Raw genomic sequence first — 20,123 nt, 5'->3', positions numbered from 1 at the left:
AATTAATCTATGATGTGACGTCAGCGGGATGGGCGTGCCCTATGCGCACTGTGGGCGTGGTTTCGGTGACAGAGGGGCGTGTCCTCGCTGCCGTGTGGGCGTGTCTGGGCGTCGCGCATGCGCGCTGGGCGGTGCCGGCGCGGCCATGGCGCACGGGCACGGGCCCGGCCGGTGCCGCTGCTGCGGGGAGGAGGCGGCGGAGCGCGGCGCGGCCTGGGGGCTCTACCTGCGCATCGACCGGCAGCGCCTGCAGTGCCTCAACGAGCGCCGCGAGGGCTCCGGAGCCACCGTGTTCCGGCCCTGGGAGGAGCGCGGGGACCGCTCGCAGGTGGGACCGGGAGCAGGGCCCGGGGAGCGGGGTGGGCAGCGGGGCACGGAGGGGATCCTGCCCTCGGCTCGGCCCCAGGGGGGCTCAGCTGAGCGCGGTGTCCGGGTCTGGGCCGCTCAGGACGGGAGGAGCTGCTGGAGGGGGTCCAGAGGAGGCCACAAAGATGATTTGGGGTCTGGAGCGTCTCCCTGATGAGGGGAGAGTGCGGGAGCTGGGCCTGGTCAGTCTGGAGGAGGGAAGGCTGAGAGGACAACCCATAAAATACCCCAAGGGGTGTCAGAGGGCATCCCATAAACCCATAAAATACCCCAAGGGGTGTCAGAGGACAGTGCCAGGCTCTGTTCAGGGACAGGACAATGAGTAAGGACCATAAAGTAAAACACAAGTTCTACCTCAACGTGAGGAAGAACTTCTTTCCATGAGGGTGGTAGAGCCCTGGACTAGCTGCCCAGGGAGGGCTGGAGTCTCCCTCTGTGGGGACATCCCAAACCCACCTGGACGTGTCCCTGTGCCACCTGGTGACCCTGCCTAGACAGGGGTTGGACTGGGACAGCTCCAGAGTCCCGTCCAATCCTAAACATCTGGGATTCTCTGAGCAAGAGAATCAGGGCCCCCTAAACTCCAGCTGTCCTCACCACCCCCTGCACACCCCAGGCCAGCCCTGACCTGCTCTTCTCTGTCCCCAGTTCGTGGAAAGCGATGACGATGAGGAGCTGCTCTTCAACATCCCGTGAGTTCCATCCCTTGGCACCATCCTGGCTGCTGCCAGGGCTCCTTCCCCTGCCCTGGGGCTGCCTGGAGAGCAGAGGGGTGAGCACCCTGTCCGTGTGTGTGAGCAGGTTCACAGGCAGTGTGAAGTTGAAAGGAGTCATTGTGATGGGCGAGGATGATGGGACACACCCAGCTGAGATGAGGCTGTGAGTAACACCAGCTCCCCTCCTCACAGGGGACACAAAATAAATCCATTTCTCTGTGGAGAAGAAGCTGGGCAGCATTAATGGATGCAATCCAATTAACCTGCTGTTAATTACTCCCTGTCCTGCCAGGTTCAGGAACATTCCTCACATGTCCTTTGATGACACAGCCAAGGAGCCAGAGCAGACCTTCAGCCTGAGCCGGGATCCCCTGGGAGAGCTGGAATATCCCACCAAGTATGAGCCAAACCCTGGGCCCTGGGGGCTGCTCCTGCCTGCCACAGGAGCTCTGCCCACATTTGGGGCAGGGGCAGCACAGGGCAGAGCTCCCAGCTGCCCTCAGGAGGATTTATCCTCCCCAGCCCTGTCCTGCCCTCTGAAACTTCCATCCCAGAGCCTGGGGCAGGAATTCCTGGGGTGCAGGATCATCCTGGTGTCCTGTCCCCCCATCATGGTGTGAGGGAACCCTTGCTGGGATCAGAGAGGGCTGCAGGAGCAGCAGCTCTGGTCTCAGGGTGTGTTTTCCTGCAGAATTGCCCGTTTCTCCAACGTTTACCACCTCTCCATGCACTTCCCAAAGAACTTCGGAGCTGAGACAACCAAGATTTTTTATATAGGCCTGAAGGGGGAGTGGACGGAGGTGAGTGAGAGCAGAGTGTGTGGGAGGGGCTGGGATCCTGTTTTCCCTCTGGGATCCAGTTTTTCCCAGTGGGATTCTGCTTTTCCCCATGGAATTCTGCTTTTCCCGGATTTTAAACGTCCCGTCTCCACCCAGGCTCATCGCCACGAAGTCACCATCTGCAACTACGAAGCCTCAGCGAACCCGGCCGACCACAAGCTGGAACAGATCACCCCCCAGACTCACTTCATCTCCTAACGGGACCCCGCCCGGGGCAGGACCGGAGCACCGGAGCAGCTCCGCGGCTGTGGGACAGACACGGCGGCGCGGTCGGTGCGAGGCATCCCGGGGGCGGCGGGGCCGCTCTGGAGGCTCCACCGAGCCGTGTGCGGGGCCGGTACTGGCTGTGACTGACAATAAACACGCTGCGGTGCAGAGCTGTGCGCTGTCCCTGAGTCGCGGCCCTCCCGGGTGGCACCGGCGCTGAGGCGGGGAGAGCGGCGGGGGCCTGTCCCCGTAACCGGTCAGCCGCCTCAGGGCGCTGCGGGAAGGGTGGGGCCGGGCCGTGTCACCGATAATCCCCGAGGGCCCGGCCGCAGTTCCGAACGCGATCCGGTTCCCGTTTCCATCATGGCCTCCCGGTCTCTCCCGGCGCTGTTTGCGTCACTTCCGCCGCGCAGCCGGAAGTTCCTGTGGGAGCGCGTCGGGGGAGCCGCGAGGAGCGCGCGCGCCGGGCCCGGGAGAGGTGCGGGGAGGAGTGGGGGGCGGCACGTACCACCGGGCACTGCCGGGGGGGGGCGGCTGGGGTGCAACCGGGCAGCGGCGCGGCGGGGGGGACGTACCACTGCTGCAGGAGGGTGGGGGGGGGATTCCGTGAGGGCCGCGGGGATGTGGGGGGGGCGGCGGGGCCTTTAACGGGGATTAACGGCGGTGCACGGACGCGGTTCTGGCTCCGCGGGCCTCGGTGAGATAATGGGGCTCCGTCTTTCCGTCCCCGGGATCTCGCAGCCTGCAGGGAGCCCCGGTTCTGGCGGAAAACCGGCGCTCCCGGCTGCGGGGATCCCGCCTCCATCGCTGCAGCCCCCGCTGGATTCCGCTCGCTGCGGGGCTGTGGGGCCGGAGGAGAGGCTGAGGCACGGTAATTAACGCTAATTAATGTCCGGTGGCACCGGTGGGTGCGACACGGCGGGGATCGGACCCAAATGCACCTCCTGGTTCCGTGTTTGTGCCTTTACACCCACACGGGCACAGCTGAGGGGTTTCATCCCCATTGTGATCCCTCCAGGAGCGGGGCAGGAATTCCCAGGAGGAATTTTGGGCATTCCCAGGAAGAATGTTTGGGGTTCCTAGGAGGAATGTTTGGGGATTCCTAAATGGAATTTTGAGGGTTCCCAGCAGGAATGTTTGGGGATTCCCAGGACGAACGTGTGGTGATTCCCATGAGGAATCTTTGGGGTTCCCAGGAGGAATTTGAGGATTCCCAGCAGGGATGTTTGGGGCAGCTCTGAGCATCCCAGGTTTCCCTGGAGCCTCCCCAGCCGTGACCGTGTCCCACCCCTGCCAGGGGACGGTGCTGTTATTCCTGGCTGTCCCTGCGTCTCCCTGGCGGGGTTTTTGGCAGGTGTGGTTTCTCTCCTGGCCGGTTGTTTTGCACGTGGGCCGTGTGGCTGTGTCAGATCCGGGGAGCTGCTCTGTTCCCGGTGCTTTATTTTTATTTGAGTGGGGAAGCTGCTGACGAGCAGTGGGTGGAACGAGTCGGGCAGGTCCTGGCCGGGCTGTGAGACAGAGCAGGCTGTTTCTCCTGGGTAAGGCTGGCTGCTGGCACTTTTGGGAAGCTTTGGGGTGATCTGGGATGGTGCTGCTGTGGGAGGCGAAGCTGGGGCAGAGTGTGATGAGGAAAGGACAGAGACAGGATCTTGGGAGAGGCTGGAGCTGTGCCAGGGCAGGTTTAGGTTGGATTTCAGGGAAAGGTTTTTCCTCAGAGGGTGCTGGCACAGCCCTGAGGCTGCCAGAGCTCCAGGAGTGTTTGGACGTCAGAAATGCTCAGGGTGGGTTTTTGGGGGGGTCTGTTCAGGGTTTGGGGTTGGGTGGATGATCCTTCATCCCTTCCAGCTCGGGATATTCTGTGATGGTGCTCTGGAGGCTGATCCTGTTCCTGGGGGATAAAGGCAGTGCCCTAAACAAGCTCTGATCTAATTAGTGCTGGTGGGTCAGCGGGGTCAGGGCAGCCTCGTGGGGAGCTGTGCTTTGTGATGCCGTGGGAGCAAACACCGTGGGCTGCCGTGGCTGAGGGCTGGGTGCTCTGTGGCATCTGGCAGTGACAGGACAGCAGTGGTGACCCTGCCTGCTGCCCTGGGGAGCCACAAGGCTGCCTTCCATCACTGGGGGGCTCAGAGCAGCTCCCAGTGCTCTGGTTCATCCTAACCAGCCCCATAAAGCAGGGCTGGACCTCTGTGGGGGCAGCAGAGCCTGTGCTGCTGCATGCCGAGGGTTTCCTGCTTCCCGCTCGGAGCAGATGTGGGTCAGGCTCCTGCACAGCTCAGGGCAGGGCTGCAGGGATGAAGGGATGCTGAGGCTGCCTGACCACCCTCTGCCCACGCTGGTGCAGCCACAGGAACAACTTTGGCTCTGAGGTGTAATTTCCAGGCTAATTTTAACACTTCCAGCACCCCACGTGTGGAGTGTTTGTTTTTTGTTCTCCTGCCTCACCTCAGGCTGTGTCCCGCAGGTGCCAGTGCCGACCCCTCTCGGTGTATGTGTGGTAACAACATGTCTGTCCCTCTCCTCGCCGACGCTGTCACCGTGTCAGGGGCAGAGCGGGAGACTGCCGCGGTAAGGGCTGCCCCTCCCTCCCTCCTTCCCTCCCTCCCTCCCTCCTTCCTTCCCCCGTGGAAAACGGAGCTGCTTCCATGAGCTCCAGCATGGCAGGGCCAGCTCTGTGCTGTCTGCTCCAGGCTGGGAGCTCAGCTTGTCAAGGCACTGGGGCTTAGGGCTGGTGGGGCTGTTTAAGATTTTAAAAGCAAATCTCCCAAAGGAACCCCCCCCTGCTCTGTCCTTCCCTGCAGGCTGCCTCCCCTCTGCCCCCCGAGGTTTAGGGGTTGCTGGAGCCTGAGATGAAAAGCCTGTGGAGGTGGATTTGTGATTCCAGGAATTCCTCCCCGGGAGGGTGGGCAGGCCCTGGCACAGGTGCCCAGAGCAGCTGTGGCTGCCCCTGGCAGTGTTCTAGGCCAGGCTGGATGGGGCTGGGAGCAGCCTGGGACAGTGGGAGGTGTCCCTGCCATGGCAGGGGTGGCACTGGAGAGGCTCTGAGATCCCTTCCAGCCCATTCTGGGGTTCAGGCTGGGCCTGTGCTCTGGTGCCAGTCCTGGTGGGATGATCTGTCACTCCTTGTCCCTGTGCTGTGCAGAGGAGTTGGGACCTGCCCGTGGCAGCTCTGTTGGCAGGATGACACCACATCCCTGACCCACCCATCAGCTGCCCCACGCTAATTTCAGCCTCTTCCCGTTGGTGACTAAGTGTCCATTTGCCACCTCCCTGCCAGCCCAGCCCAGCCCTGCCCCCTGTGACTGTCACACCAGCTAATTCCCTTCCTTCTGTGTTTAACAGGTCATTTTCCTCCATGGCCTTGGAGACACGGGGTGAGTGTCCCTGGAGCTGGCTCTGCCTGGCATGTGTGGATTGCCAGATGCAGATCCCAGGATCTGTGTGGGGCTTTGGGCTGGGGTCTGCAGCCATTCCTGCACCAGCCTGGCAGGGAATGGCAGGGATTTGCTGCTGGCAGAGCTGTCTGCTCTTGAATATTTATGATCCCAGCAGCCTGGCAGCCCCCCACCCCCCGCGGGTGGATTTTGTGCTGCCTTTGGGGATTGCTGATAAGCACTGCTGATAAGCACTGCAGCTTTTCCAGGGCTGGCAGCTGGGCTGGGCCTGCTCGAGGGCATCCCTGCTCTGCAAGGCCACCTCGGGGTTCCGTGGTGGTGACAAAGGGCTCCTCCCTGTCCAGGAGAGTCCCACATCCCTGTCTGGACATTCCCTCCTCCCTTGTCTGGACATTCCCACCTCCCTGTCCTCCCTGCCTGCAGCTTTGGGGCTTTGTGGTCTCCCCCCAGATGGGGTCAGTGCTGGGGGGTTTCACGGGGGGTTCAGGCTGATGGAAGCTCAGGGGAGGGGTTGGGGGGCAGCAGGGTTTGGGAAAATGGCTCGGACAAGCCTTGGACTGATCTCCTGTCCCTCCCCAGGCACAGCTGGGCCGATGCTCTCTCCTCCATCCGCCTCCCCTACGTGAAGTACATCTGCCCTCACGCGTGAGTGCTGCCCTGGGGGGCTTCTTGGGGGGCTTCTTGGGGGCCCTGAGGCTGCCAAGGCTGCTGGGGGAGGCCTGAGCCCTGCAGGGCTGCCCAGCTCTGCTGCCATGGTCAGCTCCTGCTGCAGGCAGAGCTGCTCCCACAGTGTGAGCAGCACCAGAGGCTCTTTTCTTTCCCTTCCCGTCTTGTTTATCCCTGGTGGCTGCAGGGAGAGACAAACAAAGGCTCTGGAGCTTCCTGTGCATCCCTGCTCAGGCAGGAGGGGGCTCAGCAGGGAGGGGAGAGGTCTCAGCCTTCCTGCTCCCCTCAGACTTGACTCAACCCCCAAAATGTTCCTCCACAGGCCCCGGATCCCGGTGACCCTCAACATGAAGATGGTGATGCCTTCCTGGTCAGTGCTTTGGGGGACAGGGCTGGGTGGGACCTTTTTGGGAAGTGAGAGGGATGGGGGGACTAAATCCACTGTCCTGTGGGGCCAGGGAAGGGCAGAGCACCCCCAGCTCCTGCCTCCCCACACTCGGGTGCTGGGAGAGGCTTTGGCTGACCCTGCTGCTTCCCCCAGGTTTGACCTGATGGGATTGACTCCAGATGCACCTGAGGATGAAGCTGGGATCAAGAAAGCAGCAGAAAACAGTAAGGAGCTGTGTGAGGGAGGTGGTGAGCTGCTGTGTGCCTCTCCCTTGCTGTGACTGCAGCAGGTGTCTTCCTTCCACCTCTCTCTCCTTTGTTTCTGCTGGCCTGTGATCCCAGCAAACCTTTCCCCTGTCCCTGATGTGCACCCTGAAGCATGGGATGATGCTTTTCAGCCCTTTTCCCTTTCCACTGACCCATTTCTCCATCTCCTTCCAGTTAAAGCAATCATTGAGCACGAGATGAAGAACGGGATCCCCCCCAACCGCATCATCCTGGGGGGCTTCTCACAGGTGAGGGTCCCCAGTTCCTGCTGCACCTGTCCCAGGGTGTGAGCTGGGCCTGAGGGTGTCCCTGCACCCCCGTGGATCCACAGTGAGTGCCTGTTCCCCCTGCAGGGCGGTGCCTTGTCGCTGTACACGGCTCTCACGTGCCAGCACCAGCTGGCCGGGATCGTGGCGCTCAGCTGCTGGCTCCCGCTGCACAAGGCCTTCCCTCAGGTACCCCTGCCCTGGGCATGCTGCTCCCTCCCTCATCAGGAGGGCTCTGCTGGCTCGTGCTGGGGACACAAAGCACCCCTTGCCTGAATGTCCCCTCCCTCCCGGTGGCAGGCGGCGAACAACGGCGTGAACAAGGACATTGCCATCCTGCAGTGCCACGGGGAGCTGGACCCCATGATCCCCGTGCGCTTCGGGGCCCTCACTGCCGAGAAGCTCAAGTCTGTGGTCACCCCCACCAAGGTGCAGTTCAAAACCTACCCTGGAGTGATGCACAGTTCCTGTCCTCAGGTCAGTGCTGGCTGTGGAGAGAGGGGTGGTGATCAGTGATGGGCCCGTGGGAATGGCCTGGAGCTGTGCCAGGGGAGGGCTGGGATGGATTTTAGGGAAAGGTTCTTCCCCCAGAGGGTGCTGGGCACGGCCCCAAGGCTGCCAGAGCTGCAGGAGCCTCTGGACAGTGCTGCCAGGGATTGTTGGGGGGTCTGGGCAAGGCTGGGCTGGATGATCCCTGTGGGTTCCTTTCCTTTGGGACCAAGCCCAGCACTGTAGGTCAGTCATGGTGGAGAACACATGGGATACATTTGTTCCTGGCTTGCTCTGGGAGGCTGCAGAACCCATGTGCCCCTTCTTGGCCTGTGGGGAGGCTGCAGAGCCCCGAGCCCCGTTCCCGGGGCCCAGCCCGGCCTGGGCAGCCCCGGTGTGACCGCCGTGCGCCGCCCGCAGGAGATGATGGCGGTGAAGGAGTTCATCGAGAAGCTGCTGCCCCGGATCTGAGCCGAGCCCCTCGGGACTGTCGCAGGGGAGGGTGCCGAGGTCCCGTGTGTCCCTGTGACCTGCCCGCTGCCAACGGAAGCCATGGCCCCCCCAGCGCACCTCCCGCCGCACCCCCCGTGCCCGCGCCCTCGCACCGCGTCCCCCCCGGCCGGGGTGCCCGGCTCTCCCGCTGCTCCCGGAGCCCACGCCGGAGCTGCCTAAGGCGAGCCTGGGAGTGGCCTTTTCTCTCCTGCTCTGGCTGCGGGCGGTTCCCGAGGGAAGGTCACCGTGGCCTCGGCGCCCCGCGGGGCTGGCACGGCGCGGGTGAGGTTTTGGGTTTGGGGTTTTTGTACCAGTATTAGGGGCGGGACGTGCCCGGCTGCGGCGGGAGGAGCGGGGCGGGGCTGGGGCACCCCCGGGGCTCGGAGCTCTGCCCTGGCCTCCGCTCAGGGGTTTTCAGTCAGAGCTCAGGAACCCGGGACTCCCCTGCGGACGCCTGCAGGCCCCGGGGCAGGCTCGGCCCTGGGCTGGCACCGCCAAAGGCTGCCCGGGGCCGCGGGAGGGCCAGCGCAGCTCCCACACCTCCCGCACGGCCCCGCCTGTCACACACGCACACTCCCCTCAGCCATCGGGGCCGCTCTGCCCTCCTGAGATAATCACCTCCTTCCTCCTGCTCCTCCTCCTCTTGTTGCTTTTACAATCTCCATCCTAGAGGCATCTCCCCCTCCTCCCAGCCCAGCTGTGCACCCTGGGAGCCCCAAAGCTTCGTTTACACTCACGGAGCCACCGGCCCCGTCTTCAATGTCTTCTCTTGCTGCTACTCGTCCTTCCCTTTGGACTTGGGCTGGCTCGGGGAGGGGGGAGGTGGGAGGTCCCTGCACCCCGGGTTTGGCTCCTGGTGCAGCTGGAAGGAGCAGCTTTGCTCCCAGCCATCATCTGAGCAGCATCTGAGCCTGGGTGCTGCTGTGCCCCTCCCTCTGTGCCCCCGGGGCTGTCCCTGCTCCCCCCCATGTACAATCACCTGTGGCTCGTCCCCTCCCGAGTGCTGGCTTCGTGCTGGGGCCCCGAATGTCTCCTCTGGGGGGGCTCCTGGCTGACCCTCCCCTCCCACAGGGCCCAGGGCAGTGGCTGTGGAGCAGCTCTGCCCTCACCCCCTTTCCCTGGGCTGAGCCCCCACTCGGGGCTGATCACGGCTTTTAGAACACCCCCACATTCCCCAGGGCTGGCCCTGCTCCCCTGCCCTGCCCCAGGGTCAGAGAGGTGGGGGCTGCCCTGGGGGGCTCAGCCCCAGCAGTTCTGCTCCAGCCCTGCCCCTCGTGCCCGGGCTGTGCAAAGCAATAACTGCCCTCTGGAGAGTGCATCGTGGGGCCCACCCTGCCTGGCCTCTGGCCTTGGGATTTTCATTTCTGCTCCTTTTAGGAAGTCTGAAAGCAGCAGAGCTGCTGCTGGCACTGGGGGCAGCCCAGCTCTGCCCTGCCCTGGGCTCTTGGATGCTGTGTTTTAATGCTGCTGAGGCTGGCAGGGGTGGGATGGCAGCTCCCTGGGGACACCAAGGGCTGGAGATGGACAGACTGACCTGTGTGACTGTGAACTGGAACCGTGTGTGACGGGGCCTGGGCCCATCCCTGTGCAGAGCATTCCTGCTCACTCCCTGCCCGAGCAGTGCCGGGACCGCGGGAGGGAGAACGGCTTCTCTCCATTCCTCAATACAGCTTTGGGTTCTTTCTTCTGTTTTTTTTTTTTGTTTTTTTCTTTTGGGTTTGTTTTTTTTTTTTTTTTTCTTTTTTTTTGGTTGTTTTTCTTCTCTCTCTTGTCTTCCTTGTACATGTTTGGGGGTTTTTTTTGTGTGTGTGTGTGTGCGTTCCACAGAGAACCAAGGTGAAATAAATCCTCAACTTATCCCGGAGCTGAGCTGGCGTCATCCCTGGCCAGGCAGGATGGGAGATTTGGGGTGGATTTGGGTTCCATGAGGCCCCAGGGTGCCATTTTTAGGGGCAGCAGCTCCGGCTGAGGGGAAGCAGAACAAAGCTGCCACTTAGAAAGTAGGAAAGTTTATTTTAAAAACAAATCAAAAGCTCAATTCATAAGTTATTCATCCAGCCGCCAGCACACGGGGCCGGCTGCGTCATCCCTGCCCTGGGAGCTGCCAGAAATAAACAGGAGCAGTGTGGGACAGGAGGGCAGAGCTGGCTCCTGGCAGCCTTTGGCAAAGGGCTCTGGGGAGTGGCTGCCACAGGAGCCCAGAGCAGGCACCCAGGGGGCTGTGGGCAGCCAGGCCAGGCTGGCCCAGCCCTGGGCAGGGGCTTCTCCAGCTCAGCAGGAGAGGGGGGAGATGAGATTTTGGTCCCCAAAACCATGCTTGGGATAAAGAGGGGGAGTGGAGAAAGCCTTGGAATGTGAGTGGTCCCTGTGGGAGGTTCCTGGTGCCTTCTCTGTGCCAGAGCAGGGGCAGAGGTGCCTTGGGCTCCCCCTGAGCCAGGTGGGGCAGGAGGGAACAGTTTGGGCTCAGCAGGACTCTGCTGTCCCAGTGCTGGATGCACAGGGCACAGGGAGGGCCCAGGAGCTCCCAGCCCCAGCTGGCTGCAGCCCCTGAGGGTTCCCATGGGGTTCCATGCCCGTGGTGCCAAACCTGGCTCTGTTCTCTGTTCATTGTGGTTCTGCTCTGTGAGATGCAAAGACCTGGGGGATGAGAGGATGAGGAGGGGGGAGGCTGAGGATGCTCCAGCCTTCCTGCCCCGTGCCAGAGGCAGGAGGGGGAGCTGGAAGTGCCCTCCCAGGATGGTGACAACCCTCGGGGAAGGAGGCAGGGCTGGCTCAGAGCAGCCCTGGGCTCAGCCAGCCCTCGGTCACAGCTCAGTTCTTGCTGAAGCCCGTGGGGTTCTGCAGCTGCCACCGCCACAGGTCCTCACCTGGAACAGGAGGAGGGAGGTGAGGGAGGGCAGGGGGCTGGCAGTGCCCGCTGTGCCAGGGAGGGGATGCCCTTACACATCTTGTCCAGGCCAAAGGCAGCTTTCCAGCCCAGCTCCCGCTCGGCCAGCGCGGGGTCAGCGTAGCAGGAGGCCACGTCCCCCTCGCGCCGGGCCGTGATCCGGTACTTGATCTGCAGGGAGAGCAGCACCGAGGGCTCGGGGGGTCCCAGGGGGCTGAGGGAACGGTGCCAGGGCTGCTGGGGGGAGCAAGGCCCTGTGGGGAGCAGCTGCTGCCCCTGTGCCCATGAACCCTCAGCTCTGCCCTTACCTCCCTCCCCGAGGCTTTCTCCATGGCCCGGACCATCTGCAGCACGGAGTAGCCGGTGCCTGTGCCCAGGTTGTAGATCTGGGAGGAGGATAAAGGACAGGGATCAAGGGGAGAAGGGCCAGGTGCCCCTTCAGCCCCCATTGTTGACATCCCCACACGCCCCCAGGGCTGGCAGCACCCCGAGGTTGGCACCTTGCAGCCGCAGTTCTCCTTGAGCTTCTTCAGAGCAGCGATGTGGCCCTTGGCCAGATCCACGACGTGGATGTAATCCCTGACTCCTGTGGGGACACAGAGGGTGAGGGCAGGGCCAGGGGTCTGGGAATCCCAAATTCCCCCCATCCCAAACTCCCCCTGTCCCGTGACGCACCCGTTCCATCGTCTGTCTTGTAGTCGTTCCCAAAGACGCTCAGGAATTCCCGGCGTCCCACTGCCACCTGCACAGAGGGACAGCCCCATGGAGCCCCGGCACCCTGCGTCCCCTCCCTGGGACCCCAGGGGCTGTGGGGGCTGTACCTGAGCCACGTAGGGCATGAGGTTGTTTGGGATGCCCTGAGGGTCCTCCCCGATCATCCCCGACTCGTGGGCGCCGATGGGGTTGAAGTAGCGCAGCAGGACAGCGTTCCAGTCCTGGGGACACACGGACAGGGCTGCCAGGTCACCCCCGTGGGGACACCCCCGGTGTGGGACAGCCCTCGTGTGGGGGACACAGCCCCTTGGGGCGGCTCCTCACCCTCTCTGCTCTGCAGAGATCCCGGATCATCTCCTCAATGAAGAACTTGGATTTGCCGTAGGGGTTGGTGCAGCCTCCCACCGGGTGCTTCTCGTCCAGGGGGAGGTACTTGGGGTCCCCGTAGACGGTGGCAGAGCTGCTGAACACGATGTTCCTCACGCCGTGGGCCTTCATGGTCTGCCAGGGGCAATGGGCAGCACTGATGCAGCTCTGTGCCCTGTGCCAGCCCTCCAGGAGCGCTGGCAGGGCCTGGGCAGGGCAGAGGGAGCAGCCCGGGATCACCACCGGCCCCTCTCACCTCCAGCAGCCCGATGGTCCCGGTGAGGTTCACTCTGTAATATTCCAGAGGCTTCTGCACCGACTCCCCCACGGCCTTGAGCCCCGCAAAGTGCATCACGGCCGAGAAGCGGTGCTGCAGGGGGAACGGGCTGGGATCAGAGGCACGGCGGCAGGAACCAGCCGGGATCCCCCCAGGATCCCCCCAGGATCCCCGTCCGGCCAGCCCGGGGCGCTCCCACAGGAGCGGGCACTGCTTTCCCTCCCCTGACAGGGACCCCGGGAGCCACCCCGGGCCCTGCAGCTCCTGCTCTCACCTTCCTGAAGAGCTCCTGGAGCGCCGCCCGGTCCGTGATGTCGAGCTCCTGGAAGAGCACGGGCCGGTGCGCGATCTCCTGCACCCGCCGGAGGCTCTCGGGGAGCTCCTCGGAGCCTGGGGATGGATGGAGGGGAGTGAGGGGGGCTGGAGCCGGGCCCAGCCCGGGCACGGGGCCGGGACGGGGCTGCCGTACCTCGGATGGCGTTGTGGAAGTTGTCGATGACCACGGGCTCGTAGCCCGCCTGCAGCAGCTCCAGCACGCAGTGGCTGCCGATGTAGCCGGCGCCGCCCGTCACCAGGATGGTCTCGGCCATGGCCCCTGCGGGAAAAGCCCAGAGCCGCGGGTGGGCACGGCACGGCACGGCCAGGTACGGCACGGCACGGCCCGGTACGGCACGGCCCGGCCAGGTCGGTGCTGCCCGAGGGACGGGCGGGGCAGGGCCGGTCACACCTCCCGGACACGGAGGTGGCACCTCCCGGAGATGAGCCCTGGTTGTTCCTGTTAAACCCAGCCCTGGGCTCACCCGTGCCCCTCAGGGCAGCAGTTCTCGCTGTTAATTAACTCATTGATTCATTAATTAATGAATGAATTGGGGTGGTCTCCGCAGAGTACCAGCCCTGCCCTTCAGCCGCTCCCTGTTTCCCCAGCCCTGCAGGAAGGGCTCGGGGACAGCCGTCGGTACCGGCGGTACCTGCGGGACCCCCGGCCCGGGGAGGGGCGGGAGCCCCGGGAGGACCCGGACCGGGACCAGGACCGGGACATTTCCCTCCGGAGCTGCGGCCCCAACCGGAGCCCCCCAAACTCCCTGGGGAAACAGCACCGGGCCCGGTGAAAGGCAAAACTGTGGCGGATTTCAGCCGGGAGCGGGGACGGGCCCGGGAGGAGCGGAGGGTCCCGGGGCCGAGGGGCAGAACGTACCCGGGGACTGGAATCGCTCTAGAGCCCAGGGGTGCCCCAAGCAGCGGGGGTTCGGGCTGTCCCTACCAAAAGCGGCAGGGCAGGGCAGCACACCCGTCCCCCTGCCCGTTCCTGCCGTTCCCCCCCGGTTCCCCCCCGGTCTCTCACCCGCCGCTGCCGCCGCTCCCGCTCAGCCCCGTGAGGGGCGCGGCCCCTTTAAGACCGGGCATTGGCCCCGCCCCTCGGCGCCACGCGCGCGGCCCCTCCATGGAAACGTGTCAGGGCTACGGGGCAGCGGCGGGGACAAAACTCCGCAGGGGACGGCGGCCATTGGTGCGCGCGGGAGGGGGCGGGACCATCGCGGGGGGGGCTCGGCGCTGCAGCGCCCCTTGAGGGCCAGAGGAGGCCGTTGCCCCCAAATCCCGAATTATTCCCCCAAACCCCGAATTATTGCCCCATTCCGCTTCTTTTCTGCGGCGTTCATTAGCGAAGGTTCGGTAACTGTTACAGTTTATTGAAGTCCTGTGGAGAGGAGGCACACGCAGCCTCACCCCTGTTCTCGCCCTGAAAGGACAAAGCTCCTGTGCTCTCCATTCTCACAAATTAACTGCTCAATAAATTACTTTAAAAAGAAGAGTTGGGGGCGGTTCCCAAGGACCTGATCACCTGAGGAGTATCACACTCTCAGCTCTCAGGGTGGAAGGAATTCCTCACCCCCAGCCCATGATGGTGCAGAGTTTCCATATACAAGAAGCACTTGGAACCAAACCAGCAGCCAAAGCTCCAAAGCTGAATCAAATTTTTCACAGTTCAGACTATTAAATAATGTGTTTATTAGTCCTGGTGTGATGAGTATCTTACAACAGATACACAGTGCAGCAGCACACCCCTGAAGGCTGAGGTGGCACCAGGGGAGGTTTGGGCTCAGCCTTTGGCTGTTTGTGGAGGGGAGAAGGGAGGATGGACACACTGAGCAGGAGCTGTGCTCCAACTGCAAAATCTGTGCTTGTCCTTGGCCCTGCAGGCAGGAGCTGCTGCTCTGCCCAGGCCTCTCCTCTGCCCCTTCACGTCCTCCCCTCTCCAAGGCACATGGGGACAGCCTCAAGGTCCAATAGAACACAATCTAACAGGATATTCTCTCACTTCTTCCTAATTCTGGTGGATTTTGAGCTTCCTCTCAAATGCTGAGCCAGGAAGGAGCTCAGGAGGTCAGACAGGAATCCCAGCCAGGGCTGGATCCTCGATTTCTTGATCCAAGGAGAATTCCCACTCAGTGTCACAGTCTGCAGGAAGCCTGAGACACCTTGGAGTTGGTTTTTCTGTTCAGGGCATTGCAGATGAAGGTGCCTGTGTCCATCAGCTTCTGCAGATCCACTCCCTGCATGGCAAAGGCCCAGGACATGCCTTGAGGGACATCTCCCCCCATCCCAGGCTGCCCCAGACCCCGTCCAACCTGGCCTGGGGCACTCCAGGGGCAGCCACAGCTGCTCTGGGCACCCTGTGCCAGGCCTGCCCACCCTCCCAGGGATATTTTTCCCTGATACCCCATCTCACACTCCCTCTGTCAAGGGGAAGCCATTCCCCCTGTCCTGTCCCCAGCACGCTCAGGCTCCTGCCCCGAGCTGAGGCCTGAGCAGAGCCTGGGGTGGCACTCACCGTGTGGATGCCCAGCCCGTTGAGCATGTACACCAGGTCCTCTGTGGCCACATTCCCAGAGGCTCCCTGGGCATAGGGACACCCCCCAAGGCCGGCCACGGAGGCGTCCACCACGCTCACCCCCATCTGCAAACAAACCCCGAGTCAGGGGCTGCTCTGGGAGCACAAAATCTGCAATTCCCAGCAAGCCCAAAATCCCCCAAGGGAAGCTGCTCCATTTGTGTGGCTGCCCCATCCCTGGAAGTGCCCCAGGCCAGGCTGGGTGGGGCTTGGAGCAGCCTGGGATGTCGCAGACATCTGTTTACAAAAATCCTTTCTTAGGATTTTTTCCCTTCTGAGAAGCTGAGAGGCCTCAGGAACAAAATGTAACCAATGGTTATCTGCTGAATGCAACAGGTGCATCTGGGATTGGTCTGGTGTGGATGTTTATGATTAGTGACCACTCACAGCAGAGCTGGCTCTCACTGAGCCACAGAGCTTTGTTTTCATTCTTTTCTATTCTATTTTTAGCTTAGCCAGCCTTCTGAGATGAAGCTTTGCCTTCTATTCTTTTTACTATACTTATAATGTAATATATATATCATAAAATAATATATCAAGCTTTCTGAAATATAGAGTCAAATCTAACTCTCTTCCTTCATCCTGAAAACCCCTGTGACACTGTCACACTGGGACAGTGGGAGATGGGCAGGGGGTGGCACTAGATGGGCTTTAAGGTCCTTCCAACCCAACCCTGGCAGGATCTGAGGTGCAGAGCAGGGATCCTACCTGCAGGGCCACCAGGATGTTGGCCAGGGCCTGGCCATAGGTGTCGTGGCAGTGAACAGCCAGAGCCCCCACGGGCACCTCCTTCATCACCACTGCCAGCATCTCCCTCATGCTGCCCGGGGTGCCCACGCCGATGGTGTCCCCCAGGGAGATCTCGTAGCACCCCATGGAGTACATCTTCTTGGAGACCTGGGCCAGGGCAGCAGGGCACTGAGAGGGCACCCTCCCTCCCAGAGCTGATCCCTGCTGTACAGCAATCCCCTGGAGACCCCTCCTTCCCTCCCAGAGCCCATTCCTGCTGTACAGCAATCCCCTGGAGACCCCTCCTTCCCTCCCAGAGCTGATCCCTGCTGTACAGCAATCCCCTGGAGACCCCTCCTTCCCTCCCAGAGCCCATTCCTGCTGTACAGCAATTCCCTGGAGACCCCTCCTTCCCTCCCAGAGCCCATTCCTGCTGTGCAATTATTCCCTGGACACTCCTCCCTCCCACAGCTCATTCCTGCTGTACAATTATTCCCTGGACACTCCTCCTCCCCTCCCAGAGCTGATCCCTGCTGTACAGCAATCCCCTGGAGACCCCTCCTTCCCTCCCAGAGCTGATCCCTGCTGTACAGCAATCCCCTGGACACTCCTTCCCTCCCAGAGCCTATTCCTGCTGTACCATCATCCCCTGGACACTCCTTCCCTCCCAGAGCTGATTCCTGCTGCACCATCATCCCCTGGGCACTCCTCTCTGAGATTAAAAACCTGCAGGTGCCCAAACCCCCCTCAGTTCCCCATTTTGGCCTCTGAGAGCCTGGATATCCCCTTATATATCCCCCCCTTATATCCTGGATATCCCCAGTGCCCACTCCACATCCCTCAAAATCAATCAGAACCCTCTCAGGAGTCCTGGCTGTATTTATGAGTGACTCACCTCTGCAACTTTAGCTGCAGAAATCTTCCCTTCATAGGGACATCCAAGGACACAGGAGACGTATCTGTGGTTAAAAAAAACAAACAAACTTTTAGCTGGAAAGGGGCAATGGGATTCTACTGGACAAACCAGTCAGGACTTGTGCATCTTCCATGTCTGTAAGTTGGGAGAATCAATTTTATATTCCAGTGGCCAAAGGTTACAGGATTTCACCAATTTTTTCTTCCATGGGTGTAAAATTTGCCAAGATGAGCCCAGAGGGCTGCTGGGGGTGTGATCTGTGCACTTCCATCTGGGATGCTGGCCAAGAAAATCTGATCCCAGATGAATGTGGGTGAGTTCCAGCAGGAAGCCCTTACCCCCTGACAGGAATGCTGGCTTCCTTCGCTGCCCTCATCACCTCCTCAAACCTCTCCAGGCTCTCCTCGATGGAGCAGTTGATGTTTTTCTGGGTGAAGAGCTCAGATGCTGCCCCAAAGATCGACACCTCTTTGGCCCCTGCTGCCACCTGCAAATAAAAAATCCCAAACTGGAACCACAGCACCACTGAGGCTGGAAAAGAGTGGTGAGATCAGCAGGTCCAAGCCTTACCCCAGCACTTAAATCAAAGCCAGGGGATTTTTCTCGTGAGGGAAATGACAAACAGAGCCACAACTTCAGGATTCCATGGCCAAGAGTTAATTCAAGGGTTTCAGAGGAATCTCTTGGAAGGGATGTCTCAAACCAGCCCATAAACATCTCCCTTTAGAGGCTCTTCTGTTCCCAAATAAATCTGCCTTGCTTATTTAGACTTGAAGATCTTGGAGCTCTTCTCCTCCTCGATGTCTCTGTGATCTGCAATCCCTGACTACAGCTCTCTCATTTTACAAAAGCATTTGTGCCCCAAACAACCCAATCCTTCCCTCAGCTCATTCTGCAGCAAAACCACCAGGGCACACCTGAGCTTGCCTTGGAGAGGGTGAAGGCAGAGGGGCAAAGGAGCAGGGGGGAGTGCAGAGCCCCAGGGTGGATCTTGGGGTGCTGCCAGCCCTTACCGCTGCCTGGAAGCCCCTGAGGTTTGGGGTGAGCACGGGGTAACTGATCCCAGGCGATTTCTTGATGCCCTGCAGGACCTCGGTGTGATCAGCCATCTGCAAAGCAAAGAAACATCTGTGGGGGTCACAGCTGCCCCTTCTGCCTGCCAGAAAATCATCACAAAAACTCCTTGTTGTAAAGGGAACAGAAATGTGTAGGGACAGAGCCTCTCCAAGCAAACAGAGCTGCAGCCTGGGAGGGGTCAGGGATCACCCAGCCAGACACAAACAGTGTCTGTGTGTGCCCTGTCTGTCCCTCTGCTCTGTGCAGGGTCCAAAGGGAAGCTCTGGGATATTTTAACTCCTCTGCTGGTTCTTGCCCAGTAACAGAGACTTGGGAGCCAGTAGAACCACGGGATTGCTGCACTTTTAGAGCACAGCACTGCAAATCCTGTCTGAACACTGACCTGAGGAACCCACTTGGGGGACACGAAGCTGGTGGCCTCTATGACCTGCAGCCCTGTCTCTGACAGCATGTTGATTAAATTGATCTTCACTGGGGTGGGCACAAGATTCTAAGAAGAACAAGAAAAGAAAAATAACTTAAAGTTATTATTATTTACACAGTAAACTCTTCCACCACTGAAAAAAAAAAAAAGAAGCGAATTTTCAACATAAAAAAGCAGCATTTAAAGAAAAACTGCCCCATTGGCGGGCACAGGGGGGCGTTTGGGGGATTGGGCTGGAGAACGCCCTCGGGAAGTGCCGGGAGCCCGGAGCCACCGCTACCTTCTCGTTCTGGAGCCCGTCGCGGGGTCCCACCTCCACCACCTTCACTCGCTTCGGGTACGCCCCGCTCGCCGCCGCAGCGGAGCTCACCTGGCACGGAGGGCAGAGTCAGCCGAGCCCCGGAACCCCGGCCCCGCTGCGCCCCAGCCACAGCCCCGTTTGGCCCTGGCCCGGTACCGATACTCCCACACTGGCCCCGTTTGGCTCAGTCCCGGTGCCGCCGGTTCTTCTTCTGCCACCGGTTCCGATCCCCCAGTCCCGGTGCCCCCGGTTCCGATCCCCTCTGGTCCCGGTGCCCTCGGTTCCGATCCCCTCCTGGTCCCTCTGCCCGCGGTTCTGGTGCCCCCGGTCCCTCTGTCCCCGGTCCCAATCCCCCCGGTCCCTCTGTCCCCGGTCCCGGTGTCCCCGGTCCCTCACGGGCCGCAGCGATCCCGCCCAGCGCGGCAGGAACCTCCGCGCCGCCGCCATGTCCGCCGCGCTCACGTGACCGCACACACCCCCGGCACGTGGCACTATCGGGGGCGTGGCATCGGGGGCGTGGCTGCTGCGGTCACGTGAGCGCAGCCCCCGCCGCGCTCCCCGCGTGGCACCGGCGCTGCCGCCGCGGCCCCTCCGTGCCCGTACCTGTCCCGCGGCGCCGTCCCGCGGCGCGCAGCCCGTGTCACAGCGCGGCATCTTCCCCTGCGCCTCTGCCCGCCGCCGCGCCCGCCGCGCACTTATAGCGGCGCTTTGCCGGTGCCCGGTGCGCCGAGTAAACACGGAGCTGTTTGTTTGGGGCGGGCCCCGCAACGCGCCAGGGGTCACGGGCACCGGTGATGGGGCAGTGAGGCAGAGGCCATCGCTCCGTTGTCCCTGTTTGTCCCATTTTATTTGTTTGTAACGGCGCCACCGGCGGCGCTCCCGTGAGCGGGTCCTGGCACTCGCGGCCGGTGATGTTTGTCCCTTGCTTGGGTAACAGCGCCCACGGCACCGGCTCCGCATGCGGCCCTGCCCCGGGGCTCTGCTCCAGCTCAGCTCGGAGTGTCCTGGGACAGGAGCAAAACACAGCCTGCCTGCAATGCTGTGGTATCTGCAACGCTTGTGGTGCCTGCAATGCTGTGGTGCCTGCAATGCTGTGGTGCCTGCGATGCTGTGGTGCCTGCAATGCTTGTGGTGCCTTCACAAGCACCTGTGCCCTTGGGAGCAGTCCCATCGCTCACACCCACATTGTTCAACCCTTCATGAGAAGTTCAACATCCACGCAGGAGCCCTGCTCTCACTGGAACTCAAAGTTCACAAGTTCAGGAGTGCAAGCAGAAGTCACCAGTGCAATTCACAGCGGTGGAGTCTCTTCAATTCTCTAAGAACAAAACCTTTTGTTGTAGCTGTCTCCAGCAGAATATCAATAAAAGTTTGTTGATGGGTTTGTATATTTTTTACAGATGATCTCTTCCAGCAAGCTTCCATTGGATTTATTAATCATGGAAGCAGCTGATC

The 20,123-nt window shown here is 61.4% G+C and overlaps 4 protein-coding genes across 8 annotated transcripts; 2 read left to right on the top strand and 2 right to left on the bottom strand.

The window, feature by feature from the left end:
- Positions 1-106: 106 nt before the first annotated feature.
- On the top strand, positions 107-2,298 carry PITHD1 (PITH domain containing 1). Its single transcript, XM_071453158.1, has 6 exons — positions 107-328; positions 1,015-1,058; positions 1,168-1,245; positions 1,375-1,479; positions 1,774-1,882; positions 2,018-2,298. Exons 1-6 carry the CDS (start codon positions 146-148, stop codon positions 2,117-2,119), a joined length of 621 nt encoding a protein of 206 aa, XP_071309259.1. The 5' UTR covers positions 107-145; the 3' UTR covers positions 2,120-2,298.
- A 40-nt stretch (positions 2,299-2,338) lies between these two features.
- LYPLA2 (lysophospholipase 2) lies at positions 2,339-9,770 on the top strand. Of its 2 annotated transcripts, none has more exons than XM_071453157.1 (10): positions 2,339-2,606; positions 4,590-4,693; positions 5,468-5,499; positions 6,100-6,165; positions 6,509-6,556; positions 6,728-6,798; positions 7,015-7,088; positions 7,194-7,295; positions 7,407-7,583; positions 8,016-9,770. In XM_071453157.1, the coding sequence occupies exons 1-10, from the start codon at positions 2,492-2,494 to the stop codon at positions 8,064-8,066; spliced, it is 840 nt and encodes a 279-aa protein (XP_071309258.1). In that variant the 5' UTR covers positions 2,339-2,491; the 3' UTR covers positions 8,067-9,770. The 2 variants fall into 2 exon arrangements, with proteins under 2 accessions (XP_071309258.1, XP_071309257.1); XM_071453156.1 differs by lacking the exon at positions 2,339-2,606 and adding an exon at positions 2,793-2,999.
- Positions 9,771-10,080: 310 nt separating this feature from the next.
- Positions 10,081-13,813, bottom strand: GALE (UDP-galactose-4-epimerase). Of its 2 annotated transcripts, XM_071453154.1 has the most exons (11): positions 13,674-13,813; positions 12,801-12,926; positions 12,606-12,721; positions 12,311-12,424; positions 12,013-12,189; positions 11,796-11,909; positions 11,650-11,716; positions 11,475-11,560; positions 11,283-11,360; positions 11,031-11,145; positions 10,081-10,954 (listed from the first exon to the last, which is right to left on the bottom strand). In XM_071453154.1, the coding sequence occupies exons 2-11, from the start codon at positions 12,919-12,921 to the stop codon at positions 10,899-10,901; spliced, it is 1,044 nt and encodes a 347-aa protein (XP_071309255.1). In that variant the 5' UTR covers positions 12,922-12,926; positions 13,674-13,813; the 3' UTR covers positions 10,081-10,898. The 2 variants fall into 2 exon arrangements, with proteins under 2 accessions (XP_071309255.1, XP_071309256.1); XM_071453155.1 differs by having other exon boundaries at positions 12,801-13,767.
- A 505-nt stretch (positions 13,814-14,318) lies between these two features.
- Positions 14,319-20,036, bottom strand: HMGCL (3-hydroxy-3-methylglutaryl-CoA lyase). Of its 3 annotated transcripts, none has more exons than XM_071453149.1 (9): positions 19,272-20,036; positions 18,648-18,737; positions 18,326-18,433; positions 17,880-17,975; positions 17,205-17,353; positions 16,846-16,909; positions 15,930-16,118; positions 15,162-15,287; positions 14,319-14,883 (listed from the first exon to the last, which is right to left on the bottom strand). In XM_071453149.1, exons 1-9 carry the CDS (start codon positions 19,626-19,628, stop codon positions 14,782-14,784), a joined length of 1,281 nt encoding a protein of 426 aa, XP_071309250.1. In that variant the 5' UTR covers positions 19,629-20,036; the 3' UTR covers positions 14,319-14,781. The 3 variants fall into 3 exon arrangements, with proteins under 3 accessions (XP_071309250.1, XP_071309251.1, XP_071309252.1); XM_071453150.1 differs by lacking the exon at positions 19,272-20,036 and adding an exon at positions 19,065-19,162; XM_071453151.1 differs by lacking the exon at positions 19,272-20,036 and adding an exon at positions 18,825-19,020.
- Positions 20,037-20,123: the final 87 nt, after the last annotated feature.

Source organism: Agelaius tricolor, unplaced genomic scaffold, assembly GCF_023055355.1.
Source record: "Agelaius tricolor isolate 1412-34295 unplaced genomic scaffold, bAgeTri1.0.p SCAF_36, whole genome shotgun sequence".
Classification (NCBI taxonomy): Eukaryota; Metazoa; Chordata; class Aves; order Passeriformes; family Icteridae; genus Agelaius; species Agelaius tricolor.
The sequence above is the reverse complement of the archived record's forward strand: the minus strand, read 5'-3'. Positions and strand labels throughout refer to the sequence as shown.

Bases quoted from the DNA above. Each gene is read 5' to 3' on its own strand.
- GALE (XM_071453154.1), bottom strand. From the start codon at position 12,921: ATGGCCGAGACCATCCTGGTGACGGGCGGCGCCGGCTACATCGGCAGC. The intron at 12,425-12,605 runs GTGAGAGCAGGA...TTCCCCCTGCAG, and splicing joins TCCAGGAGCTCTTCAGGAAG to CACCGCTTCTCGGCCGTGAT. The intron at 11,146-11,282 runs GTAAGGGCAGAG...CTCTCCCTGCAG, and splicing joins AGAAAGCCTCGGGGAGGGAG to ATCAAGTACCGGATCACGGC.
- PITHD1 (XM_071453158.1), top strand. From the start codon at position 146: ATGGCGCACGGGCACGGGCCCGGCCGGTGCCGCTGCTGCGGGGAGGAG. The intron at 329-1,014 runs GTGGGACCGGGA...CTCTGTCCCCAG, and splicing joins AGCGCGGGGACCGCTCGCAG to TTCGTGGAAAGCGATGACGA. The intron at 1,059-1,167 runs GTGAGTTCCATC...GTGTGTGAGCAG, and splicing joins GAGCTGCTCTTCAACATCCC to GTTCACAGGCAGTGTGAAGT.
- LYPLA2 (XM_071453156.1), top strand. From the start codon at position 2,834: ATGGGGCTCCGTCTTTCCGTCCCCGGGATCTCGCAGCCTGCAGGGAGC. The intron at 5,500-6,099 runs GTGAGTGTCCCT...GTCCCTCCCCAG, and splicing joins CATGGCCTTGGAGACACGGG to GCACAGCTGGGCCGATGCTC. The intron at 6,166-6,508 runs GTGAGTGCTGCC...GTTCCTCCACAG, and splicing joins AAGTACATCTGCCCTCACGC to GCCCCGGATCCCGGTGACCC.
- HMGCL (XM_071453149.1), bottom strand. From the start codon at position 19,628: ATGCGGAGCCGGTGCCGTGGGCGCTGTTACCCAAGCAAGGGACAAACA. The intron at 18,434-18,647 runs GTAGCGGTGGCT...TGTTCTTCTTAG, and splicing joins ACGGGCTCCAGAACGAGAAG to AATCTTGTGCCCACCCCAGT. The intron at 17,976-18,325 runs GTCAGTGTTCAG...TTTGCTTTGCAG, and splicing joins CCCCCAAGTGGGTTCCTCAG to ATGGCTGATCACACCGAGGT.